The 13,555-nt window shown below is 42.1% G+C and overlaps 3 protein-coding genes and 1 pseudogene across 4 annotated transcripts; 2 read left to right on the forward strand and 2 right to left on the reverse strand.

Annotated features, from left to right (window-relative positions):
- Positions 1-1,142: 1,142 nt before the first annotated feature.
- On the reverse strand, positions 1,143-3,910 carry LOC104711724 (probably inactive leucine-rich repeat receptor-like protein kinase IMK2). The gene is made up of 2 exons (XM_010428454.3): positions 2,065-3,910; positions 1,143-1,981 (listed from the first exon to the last, which is right to left on the reverse strand). Exons 1-2 carry the CDS (start codon positions 3,908-3,910, stop codon positions 1,359-1,361), a joined length of 2,469 nt encoding a protein of 822 aa, XP_010426756.1. The 3' UTR covers positions 1,143-1,358.
- A 1,155-nt stretch (positions 3,911-5,065) lies between these two features.
- LOC104715564 (F-box protein At3g57580 pseudogene) lies at positions 5,066-6,700 on the forward strand (annotated as a pseudogene).
- Positions 6,701-7,053: 353 nt separating this feature from the next.
- Positions 7,054-9,059, reverse strand: LOC104711726 (uncharacterized). Of its 2 annotated transcripts, none has more exons than XM_019229518.2 (6): positions 8,824-9,059; positions 8,565-8,676; positions 8,212-8,360; positions 7,879-8,079; positions 7,530-7,589; positions 7,054-7,351 (listed from the first exon to the last, which is right to left on the reverse strand). In XM_019229518.2, exons 2-6 carry the CDS (start codon positions 8,665-8,667, stop codon positions 7,208-7,210), a joined length of 657 nt encoding a protein of 218 aa, XP_019085063.1. In that variant the 5' UTR covers positions 8,668-8,676; positions 8,824-9,059; the 3' UTR covers positions 7,054-7,207. The 2 variants fall into 2 exon arrangements, with proteins under 2 accessions (XP_019085063.1, XP_010426757.1); XM_010428455.3 differs by having other exon boundaries at positions 7,879-8,076; positions 8,824-9,034.
- Positions 9,060-9,942: 883 nt separating this feature from the next.
- On the forward strand, positions 9,943-12,931 carry LOC104711727 (uncharacterized). The gene is made up of 3 exons (XM_087465809.1): positions 9,943-10,041; positions 10,161-11,821; positions 11,920-12,931. Exons 1-3 carry the CDS (start codon positions 9,943-9,945, stop codon positions 12,929-12,931), a joined length of 2,772 nt encoding a protein of 923 aa, XP_087321935.1.
- The last annotated feature ends 624 nt before the right edge of the window (positions 12,932-13,555 follow it).

Genomic DNA, 13,555 nt, shown 5'->3' on the forward strand with positions numbered 1-13,555 from the left:
CAAGAGTTTCTGGTCCCTCAAAGAGTCCCCCCGGGATTATTGGATTTGGAAAGCAATTTTGAGGTTGTGTCCTCTTGCAGAGAGGTTCATTAGGGTTGCTATTGGTAATGGAGATACGGCCAGCTTCTGGTTTGATGCCTGGACCCCGTTGGGTCCCCTTATCAAGGCTTTAGGCCCCTCGGGACCCCTTCAACTGTGCCTCCCGTTAGAAGCCAAGGTGAGTGAAGCTTGTTCTCCCTCTGGATGGACTCTCCCCGTGCCGCAGTCTGATATGGCTCTCACTCTCCATACCCACCTCACCACGATTCCGTTACCCTCCTCGTCCTCCACTAGTGACTCCTATCATTGGCTGGTAGACATGGTAAAGTGTAATGGCTTCTCTTCTTCAGTGACTTGGAACGCTCTAAGATCAAGATCGGATCAGGTGAACTGGCACGATGCTGTTTGGTTTCCAGGGTCTGTTCCGAAGCATTCGTTCTTCTTCTGGCTAGCTCAGCGTAACAGGTTACCAACAAGGAAGCGCCTGTTCAAATGGGGCCTTATTCCTTCCCCCAACTGCCCTTTCTGCGACTTGACCCCCGAGTCTCGTAACCATCTGTTTTTCTCCTGCAACTTTGCTCGGAACATCTGGATCAGAGTTCTCTCTAAACTGGATCCTTCTCGAGTGTCGTTTATCTCTTGGTCAGAGCTGCTTTCTTGGGTTAGAGCCTCATCTCCTGCTGCCCCGACCCTCCTGCGTAAGCTCGCTGCTCAGGCCGTCACCTACAACATTTGGAAGCAGAGGAACAACCTTACTCACAACCAACCGGCGCTCTCGTCTGCAGCCACCTTTCAGCTCTTAGACAAGGACCTCAGAAACATCATCCTCGCAAGGCTTGCTAGAAAGCGCTTCCGCAATCTGCTCCTAGCCTGGCTAGTTTGATCTTTCTTCCCAGTGATCTCCCCATTTTGATTCCCTTGTTTTTATTCTTTTTTGCCAAGAAGTCAAATGTTAAGGCTCTTTTTGTAAAAGCCAAAACATTTCATTATTAATGATATTAACAGTTTAGCAAAAAAAAAAAAAAAAAAATTATTTTGTTTTCTTAAAGCAACTTATATGTTGTATTTCAACAAGTCTAACATAGAAATAGCCAAACAAAGAATGAATAAAAAATCAATTATTGTATTACTTGAAGAACCAAAAAAGAATGAATAATTGAATCACATTACAATACTAGCACAAACTTCAAACCAAATTTTTGTTCTATACAAATTACTTCAATCAAAGAATAATAATGAAAAAAAATATAAATGTGGTATTTGTATAATAGATCCCTTCTTCTTTATTCCTTTTCCATAAAATCCCCCAAAACTTTCCTTTACTCCTCATTTGACCCTAAATCTTTACCTCCAGTCACCGTCGTCTCCATCTCCACCTCAGTCTCCGGCCTAATCTCCTCAAGCTGATTCACCACCTGGCTCGCTTCCGGCCTCGCTGCAGGCGACGGATCAACACAGTGTAAAGCCAATTTCAGAGTATTCAAAAGCTCATCACCAACGCTTTGCGTCTCTCTCATCAGCTCCAAATCAAAAACTTCATTAGTCCACTCTTCTTTCACAATCGAAGCTACCCATTGAGGCAAATCCATCCCATTCGTTGGCTCTCCTGGAGATTTCCCAGTCAAAAGCTCCAGTATGATGATCCCTAAGCTGTAGACATCGGTCTTAGTGCTTGCGTTCTTGATCTTCGAAAACTCCGGTGCTCTGTATCCCAATGTTCCGGCGGTTGCGATTACGTTTGTGGCGGCTGCGGCGGTCATGAGTCTTGAGAGACCGTAATCAGCGATGTGTGCGTTGGTTTGTTCGTCGAGGAGAATGTTGCTAGCTGTGAGATTCTCATGGATCATGTTCTCGTTGCTGTGAAGGTGAGCTAATCCACGACTGATTCCTTTTGCTATCTTCATTCTTGTTTCCCATGGAATTAGGGTTTCTGGTCCTCGAGCTGTCAGATTCAATCAATTAGATCAATAAAAATGTAAACTTTATCAAATCCAAAGTTAATGTTTGTATTTTTTTTTGGCTTACCGTGAAGAAACGCAGAGAGACTACCCTTTGACATGTAATCAAAGACGAGAAGCTTCTCTCCTTTAGGTCCTAAGTAGTAAGCTCTTAGTGCAAGAAGATTCTGGTGACGGATCTTGCCTAAAGCTGTGACTTCTCCTTCGAATTCTTTGACTCCTTTGGTTGTTTTCTCTCTCAGACGCTTCACAGCGACCTCATTGCCGTCTTCTAATGTGGCCTTGTATGCTGTGCCGTAAGTACTTTTCCCCATGATCTCAGCTGTGGCACAGAGGAGATCATCGGCTGTGAATACAAACGGACCATCGAAATGAACTAGCTTTCCTCCCATTTCACCTCCTGTTGATGCTGTTGCTGCAGCAGCAGATACTGTTTTCTCTGAGATCTTGTCCTTCCCGTCTTTTTGTTTCAGTGCAGCGCGTTTCTTGATCAGGCAGCAGAGTAGTATGCAGCATAATAGAAGCAGAATGGCTAGAAGAGCTCCAATGGCGATTAGAATTATATCTTTCAGCGAGAGTTTTCTGTGGTGCTTCTTTGGTTCTTGTGATGAGGTAGGTGAAAGAGTGATGGGATGATGGTGATCAGGAGCAGGGCATGGATTTGAGGAGCTGTAGCCACAGAGCTGAATGTTGCCCACGAAAGAGCTTGAGTTGAACTTCTTGAAGAGAATAGGTGGAACAGGACCAGAGAGGGTGTTGTAGGAGACGTTGAATGAAGAAAGGTTCGCCAGGTGGACTAGTGATAACGGGATTGGACCTGTGAAGTTGTTTTCTGACAGATCAAGCTGTTGGATTCCAGATATGTTCCCTATTGTCTCTGGGATTGGCCCATTGATCTTGTTTCTCTTGAGGTTAAGCTCTGTCAGGTTGTGCAGCCTATCAATGGCATCTGGGACTAGGCCGTTGAGGTGGTTGCTTTCGAGGTTCAGTGAAACCAGAGATGATAGGTTGGAGAAACTGTCTGGGATGGTTCCGTTGATTGAGTTGTAAGAAAAATCAAGGCTCTGGAGGTGTGGAAGAGCTCCACATTCTCTGGGAATAGAACCTGAGAGCTGGTTATGGCTTAAAGACACCTCTTCCAACAGACTATGCTTGCAGAGAGACAAAGGAACAGCTCCCGAGAAGAGATTATGGTCAAGGTTCAGCGTTTTGAGAGGGTGAGAGCCATTAACCAAAAAGTCGGGTATAGAACCAGAGAGGTTGTTATGCTGAAGATCAAGAAACGTGAGGGTATATGATCTGGCTACACTAACCGGAAGGGGACCAGAAAGTGAATTGAAGCTGAGATTGAGCCTGTAGAGCCTCGTGGATTCAGCAAGACTAGCCGGGATGATTCCAGTGAGCTGGTTATTGCTGAGATCGAGACTCTGGAGAAGAGGGCAGTTACCGAGTGAGGCTGGGATCGAACCAGAGAGGCGATTGTTGAAGAGATAGACCCCGCGGAGGCTCTTGAGGTAGCCAAGGGAACGAGGAACTGAACCGGCGATAACGTTGTCGTGGAGGCTAAGTTTTCTGAGACTCCCAAGCTGTCCAATCTTCTCAGAGATAATGCCACCGAGTCCCTTCCAAGGGAGCTGAATGGCGACCACTTGACCCCTGAGGCATTTGATTCCAGCCCAGCCGGAGCAAACTTGAGAGGAGGCAGAGTTGTTCCAGCTTCTGAGAACTCCGGTGAAGTCAATGAGTTCATGTTTGATCGCTTGGAGCGCCTGGTAGTTCGTTTGAGTCACCACGATTCCATCCCAAGAGTGACCACCACCACCACCTGCAACAGCTTGAGCAGAGAAGAGTGAGAGACACAAAATGAGACTAAATTTATAAATTCGAAATGGGCTTTTGTAAAGATAATTCATTTCAAAAGAATCAAGAACAAAGAAAATTGAAAAACTAGAAAGCGAAGAGGAAAGATGAGAAGAGCAGGGAGCTTCGAGTTCTTGGTTTGTTCTCTCCTTCCTCTGTTTTTCTTTTCTTTTAGAGTACAACCAAAGAGAGAGAGAGAGAGAGAGAGAGAGAAAAAAAAGATTGAGATGTTCAGTGAGAGAGGGAATGAATAAGTTGGAGTGAGGGAGTGTTGTAGCAAAAGACTTAATTATGGTTGGAGTGACGAGGAAGAAGACAAAGACAAGAAGTTTAGTTTATGTTTATTGTAACGGCTAGTTTTTTTCACTTGTTCTCGGTCCTGCGCCCAAAAGAAAAAACGGTAAGCGAGAGAAACATGACCAACAACGGCTATAAAGTCATTCCGACCGTTTCTAATCATTCATTATAATTATAATTGTCTCCTAGAGAGTCAGTTGGATTCTTACATCAAAATGCCACAAATTAATCTCATGAGTTATATGACTTGGTCAAAATCTGAGACACTTTTTGGCCACGTCAGTCCTGGTATTAATCTTTGACACTTTTGGCCACGTCAGTCCTGGTACCAGTCATGCACCCACTACCACTAGAGATATTTCGTGGTTATATGTAAAAATTTCTGACAAAACATACGTAACAACTATGTACACTGTAAAATTTCTTACGTTAAATTTAGAATTAAATTAAATATTTAAAGTAATTTAGTTGACCACACTAAGTACAATTTTGATGTGTTTAATTTCTATACATACCTTTTTATTTCTGTAATTAACATTTTACTTAAATGTATTAAACTTAAGAGAAATAAACATTTTATTTGCCTTAATAGAAAAAAACTAAATTATCTGTCCAGAAACAAAACCTGAATATTGTGAATTCTTTCGGCCTATTGATGCTCTATTTGTTATGCAAGTACCTTGTACATTTCGTTGTTCGTCTTGTAATCACCAGACACCAGTGATCAACGATTAATTTTAATTTTATACAGTTCACATTTCATGTTTATTGTTTAGTAGTTTAGCTACGTGAGACAGGCAAAAACTACGGCAATGAATAAATGGGCTTAGTAATCACAAGTATGCGAAAGCCCAAAAGGCCCATAAAAATTTACTCTTATGTTTTTTTTTTTTTTTTAATTCGCAGACGAATTTAATACTAAGAAAAAGGAAAGAAAAAGGCACAAATTTCAACCTTGTTGTCGTCGTCGGCGTCGTCGTATCCCTAAAACCCTAAATCCTTCTCCGGCGAGTCTGATGGAGAGAGGAAGAAACAAAGAAACGCTCCCAAATGATCTGATCCTCGAGATATTCACGAGATTGCCGTCGAAGTCAGTCGCTAGGTTTCGTACCCTGTCGAAGCACTGGGCCTCTACGCTTCGCAGTCAGGAATTCACCAAACTGTTTCTGGCCAGGTCCTCGACTCGTCCTCGTATCTTGTTTGCGGTCGAACGATATCAATACAACAAGTGGGACTTCTTCTCGTCGCCTCAGCCACATAACCGATGTGAAAAGTCGCTTCCTTTGGATTATCATACCAAGTTCTCAGGAGACGTAAGCCATAACATTTGTAGCTACGCCTCAGGTTTGATCTTTTTCCCTACTGTGCAGATCATTGCTGACAAGACGCCTTTGATTTGTAACCCTATCACGGGATTGTATGTGGGCTTAGAAGTCATCAAGTACAGTAGGTCTCGAGGGTTTCTAGGGTTTGATCCCATTGATAAGCAATTTAAGGTTTTGGATCATCCTTTCATTCTAACATTAGATTCTGGAGAACTCAAGTGGAGGTATAAGGATGTCCCTGGTTATCGGTATCGTCGCTCTTCCACTGCAGGGATATGCATCAATGGGGTTTTGTATCACTTAGCTCAAACATTTCTTGAACCATCTTTTGTGATAGTTAGCATTGATGTGAGGTCTGAGGAGTTCAAGTTTATTGACGCATCATGCTTTAATGATCATCTTGAGGATCTTACTAGATTGAGAGAGGAACCTACTAGATTGAGTTTGGTCAACTCTAAGGGTATATTAGGTGTGATTCATTGCAATTACGCTGACGCTGCTGATGGAAGACGTGCCGTTCAGTTATGTCTGTCGGTTCTAGAGGATGTTGAGATACCGGAATGGGTGAAGTATGTCTACACTCTGCCGCTTAATGATATCCTTGCTTCCTGCGAATTTTCAGTTGCTGGAGTGACTGCTACAGGTGACATTGTTTTGTGTATGAAATATACATGTAAACCCTACTACGTCTTCTACTTCAATCCCGTAAAGAACACTCTCCAAAGTGTTGAAATCCAAGGTTTTGGAGCTGAGCTTGAAGCAGTTGAGAATCGTGGTGAAGTTTTTGCCTTTGTTGACTATGTAGAGGATCTTACCGTTAATGATGCTCATCAACTCAAGTCAAACATCGCTCATATCAAGAGTCAATGCCCCTGCTGTCAAAAGGAAGCGCAGGGTAACAACATCGGAGAAGCAGAAATGAAAGAGACATCAGTGAAGATGAAGACAGAAGAAGAAGAGTAGAGTATAGGAGAGTAAAACAATTGCGACATGGAGTAGGTAAGAAAGCAATAGGGCTATGATAATTGTGCAGGGATATGCATCAATGTCATCTATGCGTTTATGTTCTTTAGTTAATAGTTGTAGACGTTGGTATGTCTGTTAATCAAATCTAGCTTTGGTAAATCGTAGGTACCTTTTGACTGTTTTTGTTTAATCTAGTTTTCTTTTGTAGTTCCATCTCTCTTCAGTTCTTAATCAATATAGTATGATGTTGTTGTCTTCTACCATTGCACATAATTTTTGCCTTTGTTACCATCGTCGGGAAGAGGTCTCTGCTAGAATGTGGAGAGGTGTTGATTTGATTTTCTAATCTGAACTTCGAGCCCAAGCCAAATTAAAAGTCAAGACTTAGTTTCAGAAAACACAAAATGGTTGCTGCAGGTTCCATAACTGAACCACATTGTTCAGAATGAACCAATTACTCTGTTTCTCGTCAGTTCTTAATCTATAATATCGGCAACACCACATGTCAGGAGAAGCAAATAGAGGATCCCTTAATCTAATCAGTTTGACAAACCTGTAAGAAAAAAACGGATAGAACAGAATACAATCATATCATGGTAGAGTTACAATTCTTATAGCAACCATTCATTATATTCACAAATGCAAAGAGACATGTTCGATGTTGTGTTTTGAATCCATCAATACATATAGACAGTACCAAGTCTACAACAATTCTTATGAAGCAGCACGTGTTTAAATCCTATTATGGCATCGTTCTAACATTCAAGAATCCGCCAACACTGGCTGCCTTAGGACCGATTTCTCAGCTGGACACGCGCGCAAGAGTGTGCAGATGTCGTTTTTCACTAGGAATTCCTCTGCATTTACTAGGATCAGAGGTCCATACTCGAACACCAACGTCTTGCACTGTAATTAACACAAGCCACAAGTCCGTTAATTGAGAAAAGCCTAGACTAACTACTATGTGATCACGCAGTTGCGTTGCACAAGTTCAAGAAGAACACCGCATAAAAACAGAAAGAAATGATTGAATTATAAACACATTAAGGCAAGGTTATTATGGATTTGAGTTGATCATTCTAACCTTCTTCGCGTAGTTCTTGAACGATTTGCATCCCTTGAGAAGCAGTTCAACGATATCCAGCTGGATAATCGAAGATAAAACATACGAAACTCATCAACAGTACAACAAACGAAAGAAAAGTCTTCAGGAGGATTCTCTATAAAGATCTCTGATAGTTTAACACATTTAACTGTTTGAGACTGGTCTTAGAAAACAATAACAAAGCAATCTAGACTACACAAGGGCGTAGCAGCTTGGACTGTGATCAGTGTGCTATGAGTCTATGAAACAGAACGCAGAAATGACGAAATAAATCCTGTGATAGAGTAGAGAGGGATAATAAATTCATCATGTTGTAGTTACTACAAACCTGTGTGTCAGGATCTTGAAGTTTGATGAGAATCTCAGAAACAGTCCTGTGGCAAACACCGCAACTGTCCTGACGGACATCTTCAACAAGAGCAACCACTTTGCCACAAAGATTCAACCTCTTGCAGAAATAGTGAGGTTGAAACGACTTCAGTTGTAAGAAGAAGAGAGGAACATAGTAATCAACCAAAGTTACGCACTGCTGCATCAACCAAATCAAAACATACTATTACTCAACACAATTGAATATATTGTATTAACAAAACAAAACCAGTCTGAAGCAAAAATATATAGAAAAAAATGTAAGGTTCAGCATCAAGCAAAAGGAGAGAACCTGCTTCGCAAATCCACGCAATTGGGAACAACGTTCGTGAAGATCATCAATGATCTCGGCTTGTGTGACATTTTTCTCAAGGTAGGTGAGAGCATCAGTAACATATTCCTCACACAGAGTGCAAACCTCTTCCTTGTTGGAAACTTGCTCTACCCAAAAGACAAAAAAAGATTAGTTGAAAAATCTTAAACAAAACTTGTAATCAAATAAAACTATCTGAACCATTCATCTACTTCAACTCCACAGCCACAGAAATCAATTATTTTTCACTACAAGAATCAGAATTAAACCATAAAAGAGCAAGCTTTTTTTATATATAGAATCAACCATGATGAGTAGAGATGGTCTTTTACCTGAGAGGGTGGTGGTGGAGTCAACGAAAGATCTAGCGTCAGAAACCAAGATCAAACCCAACAAGAGAAGAACCACCAACGTTCCAGCTCTGAGACTACTCATGATTCCTTCCTGGTGAAAAAGATGAGAAAAATAGAAGATTTCATAAAGTAAGAGTCTTTTTATATTACCGGAGATTAGAATCACAAAAAAAAGTAAGAAGAAGATTCAACTAGAAAATATGAATGAATCTTTCAAGTAAGAGATGATGTTTTTTACCTTCTTTTTTTGTATAATCAGAAAAGTTTAGCAAATGATTGGAAGAGAAAGAATCTTGTGTTGTAGAAGAAGAAGAAGAAGAAGAAGAAGAAGGAATGAGTATGTTATCAGATTCGTCGAATTGGTCGGGTTGCGTAATAATCGAAGGTGTTCTGTTCTCACACCACAAGCAATTATCCATCCACGTCACCATCGATCGGCTTGTAGTTGTGGCTATTTAATATTCGACGATATATATATGCTTCAACTATTTCTTTTTTGGTAAATAATAGCTAAGGGCATCACTATTGGAGGATTTTAATTTTAAGCGTCTTAAGTACTGTTTGATTTTTTAATGAATATATTATGTACATTAAAAAAAATAAGAACCTTTGATCTTCTAATTAAAAATAATCCTTTCAATGGTAAGATCTAATTTTAAGTCTCTTATATTTTAAAATATAGTTTTTTGAAATTTAAAATTTTTAAATGGAATAAAAGTATACATATTTAAACATTTAAGATTTTATTAAAATGTAATTAATTTTTAAACATACAAAACGTAAAAAAATGTTTACAGTAGAAGTTACAATTAATAAATGTCTTCAATATGAATTTCACTTCTTCTATGAACGGGAAGGAGAACTCTGTGGAGTCATTTTTCGATTCTAGTTGACGGCAAAGTTCTTGATGACATACTTGAAAAAACATGGAATTTCTCATCAGATTTAACGACACAATCTCTTATGTGAAATTAAGGTTACTATATAAGAGGAGCTCCACATTTTTTTTTCTATTTTCTGATTTATTTTTTAATTTCTTTTCTCTTAAAACCTCCGTTGGGAAGGTCTAAGGCCGGTCTGAAAATTTGCAGGCCCAAAAAATGATCCGGTCGGTTTAAGTCTAGGGCATTGGAGAGGACATGAGGATTTTGAATGATATCGGATTCGTTAGAGTAATCTTGGGAAAATTTCCTAAAACATACGTACGATTTAATAAACGGGGTTGTATAATATTCCCAAATTTACATCCCTAATCCTAAACCCTTATAAGTTTATTTGTCACACCAACAAATTAGCCTCTTCTATTCCGCTACAATAATAATATGGCCCTAATTTTCAGACCCTCCTCTCCTCCGCCATGGAAGATCAAAGTGCAGCTAATGAAGATGTGGAAGAAGATATTGATGAAAAATTCAAGAACCATGATCGATATGATTTTACTCCAATCATCGGTATGGTTTGAATCTGAATTATATATGTTTTATCCTATATTTTTTTTTGGTTACTTGTAACATGCGTCGAGAAAATGAAACAGACGAAGAATTGAAAAAAAAAACTTTTTCTCTCTCTCAACAGAGCGGAAAAGTGACTGCGTTCTCCCACCTTGTCCGGCGTCGACCTCGACGTCGGAGCGCTGTCCCCTTGATTCTCCCAGGCCCTCCTCTCCTCATGAGGAAGAAAGGTAACTCCCGCAAAGCAAAGGCTCCGCCACCGTTGTCCCAAAACCCCCCGCGACCAGATCGAGATCTAGATCTCCCTACTGGAAAAGCCTCCTCGTCTCTGCCAGACCCTCCTCCGCCTTCCCCCCTCCACCCTCCTCAGTCACCCCCCTCACCTCCATCCCCTCCCCAGACCTCTCTAAAGCAGAATGTCCCCGACATCTCTGCTTTATCTGACCGAATTTCCAAACCCTCAGATCTGCAGCACTCTAGCTCCAATCCAAGTGAACAGTACGCTCCTGTGAATGTTGTTTCGGCAGCAGACCCAGATCCCAAAGAAGCCCCTTGGTTAGGTTTTTTCAAAGGTTCCACCCGCCGCCTATCCAAGAAGGGCACATCTTTTACTCTCCCTTCAGGCGAGTCTTGCGTTAAGATCCCAAATTCTATCATCCAGAGAAACCAGAAGTCATGGGATTGTTTCATTCTCGGACAGTTTTACTCTGATCCGCCGGCTCAGGGAACAGTCCATGCCATTGCCAACGGTATCCGGAGCAAGATGCACCGTGACATCATTGTTACTAAGATGGAGGGCAACGCCTTCCTCTTCAAGATCCCAAATGCTACAACTCGAAACCGAGTACTAAATCAGGGTCTCTGGCAGATTGAAGGCCAAACGATGTTCGTAGCAAAATGGCAACCTAGAGTTACCCCCCAAAAGCCTGAGCTCTCGTCTGCACCTGTCTGGCTGGAGTTGCGCGACGTCCCCTTCCAGTTCTTCCATGAAGAAGGTTTCGAGTTTATCGCAGGTCAGGTGGGTGAACCAATTCGTCTCCACCAGTCGACTAAGAACATGACCAATCTTGAGGTCGCGAAAGTCCTCACCCTGATTGACCCTAGGAAACCTCTTCCAGAGGCTGTAAACGTTCAATTTGATTCTGGGGAGATTAGCCGTGTTCTGGTTTCCAGTCCCTGGATGCCGCCGGTCTGCTCGTTCTGCAAAGAGGTGGGTCACAACCTGAAGTGCTGTAAAGTAGCTCCTATCCTCTGTACCTCTTGCAAATCTGTTTGCCATAGCACAGCTGAATGCCCTCGTGCAAAGGCCAAGAAGCAAGAAAAAGTCTACAGGGTCAAGAAGCCTCAAGCCTCCTCCCCCTCCCGACCGGAGTCATCCACTCTTCCGGTTACAGAGCCTAAGAAGAAAGGAAAAGAAATTCAGGAGCCCTCTGCAATCACACCAAGTCAGCCTTCTACTTCAGGCCAGCCTTCTACCACTCTTCATCAAACCACTCCACCGCCCAGTTCAGAGATTGTCCCCGGGACTGTTTCTGAATGGATCCAAGTCAAAAAGAAGCATAACAGTCCCTTTGTCCCGGTTCCTTCCTCTTCCCTGAGGCAAGAGAACTCCCTCTGCATTGACATTGGGCTTGACTCTTTGCAAGCTGACCCTGATAACCCTTCGACCCCGCCAGATAAAAGTCTGCCTTCTGATTCCTCAGACGTCCAATCTTCAGATGATGGTGCTGACCCTGATTTGGACGAAGCTAGCTTTTTACGGATGTTCTCACAGAGACAACAACGGTTTGCTAGGGGCAAGGGCTCCAAATCCCATTAATCAATGTATATAGACGTTTTTTCTGGAATGTGAGAGGTTTTAATAAATTAAGCCACCGACGCAGATTTGAGGATTGGTATCGGATAAACCAACCTCTTTTTGGGAGTCTTATTGAGACTCATGTCAAACAACCAAAGCAACAGAAGTTTATAAACGCGTTGCTGCCTGGTTGGTTGTTTGATGACAACTACGTTTTTTCGGAGCTAGGGAAAATTTGGGTATTGTGGCACCCAAGTGTTCAGCTATCGGTTATTTCCAAGTCACTTCAAGTAATAACTTGTTTAGTGGTTCTTCCGGGTGATCAGTCAAAGGTAGTAGTCTCTTTTGTCTATGCATCGAATAAGGAGCAGGCTAGGAGAAATCTTTGGGCTGAGCTGATTGGTATGGCTGCGGACTCTCGCATTGTTGGGAAACCATGGACAGTCCTTGGTGATTTTAACCAAACTCTTACTCACTCGGACTCCTCTGTTTCATTAAACCCGAATACTGACCTTCTCACTAGACTGTTTCGGGATTGTCTTCTATACTCCGAGCTGGTGGATCTTACCTACAGGGGATGTTCTTTCACCTGGTGGAATAAGCAGACCAGTAACCCCATAGCCAAGAAATTGGATAGGATTCTGGTAAATGAAGATTGGCACCACAAGTTTCCTTCCTCTTTTGGTTACTTTGGCCAACCTGACTTTTCTGATCACTCACCCTGCTGCATCACACTAAATCTGATAGTGCAGAGACATAGAAAAGCATTCAGGTTTCAGAATTTCCTCCTCTTAGACCCAAACTTTGCTCCTATGGTCGCAGATCAATGGCTTAGCATAAACATTGTCGGCTCTGCCATGTTCCGGATAGCAAAAAAACTGAAAGCCCTCAAGGGATGCATCAGAGCTTTCAGTCGCGACAACTATTCTGACTTGGAGAAACGAGTAAATGACGCCCACGCTGAGGTTCTTCAACTCCAACAACAGCTCCTCTCAGCTCCTCCTTCTACTGTTGCAGACTTGGAGAAAGCAGCAAATGAAAAATGGCAAACACTCCTTCAGGCTGAAGAGTCTTTTTCTGTCAGAGGTCTCGAGTAACTTGGTTACGCGAAGGAGATCTTAACACTTCATACTTCCACCGTATGACCTCTGCTAGACAAGCAATGAACCACATACACTTCATGATGGATTCAAATGGGCATAGAATTGACTCTCAAGAGGATATCCAAGAGCATTGTGTAAATTACTTCTCCTCCCTGCTTGGTGGCTTTGAGGAGCCGCTCCAATTTGATCCGGCTGATATATCAAGTCTTCTTCAGTTCAGATGCTCCAGGGTTCAGCAAGACCTACTCGCAAGTGATTTCTCCCCTGAAGACATTAAAGCGGCTGTCTTCTCTCTCCCAAGGAACAAAGCCTCCGGACCTGATGGTTATCCTGCTGAATTCTTCAGGTCATGCTGGCACATTGTTGGACCTGAGATCATCGAAGCTGTCAGAGAGTTCTTCAGATCAGGCCAAATGCTGCAACAATGGAACGCCACTACCATTATCCTCATCCCAAAAATCCCAAATGCAGCTTCCACGACAGACTTCAGGCCAATATCTTTGTGTAACACAGTATACAAAGTGATTTCGAAGCTTATAGCGGGTCGACTGCAGAGCCTCCTTCCTCTAGTAATCTCAAATGCTCAATCAGCTTTCCTTCCTGGTAGACTCCTTGCAG

Source organism: Camelina sativa, chromosome 9 (assembly GCF_030686135.1).
Source record: "Camelina sativa cultivar CO46 ecotype springtype chromosome 9, ASM3068613v1".
NCBI lineage: Eukaryota > Viridiplantae > Streptophyta > Magnoliopsida > Brassicales > Brassicaceae > Camelina > Camelina sativa.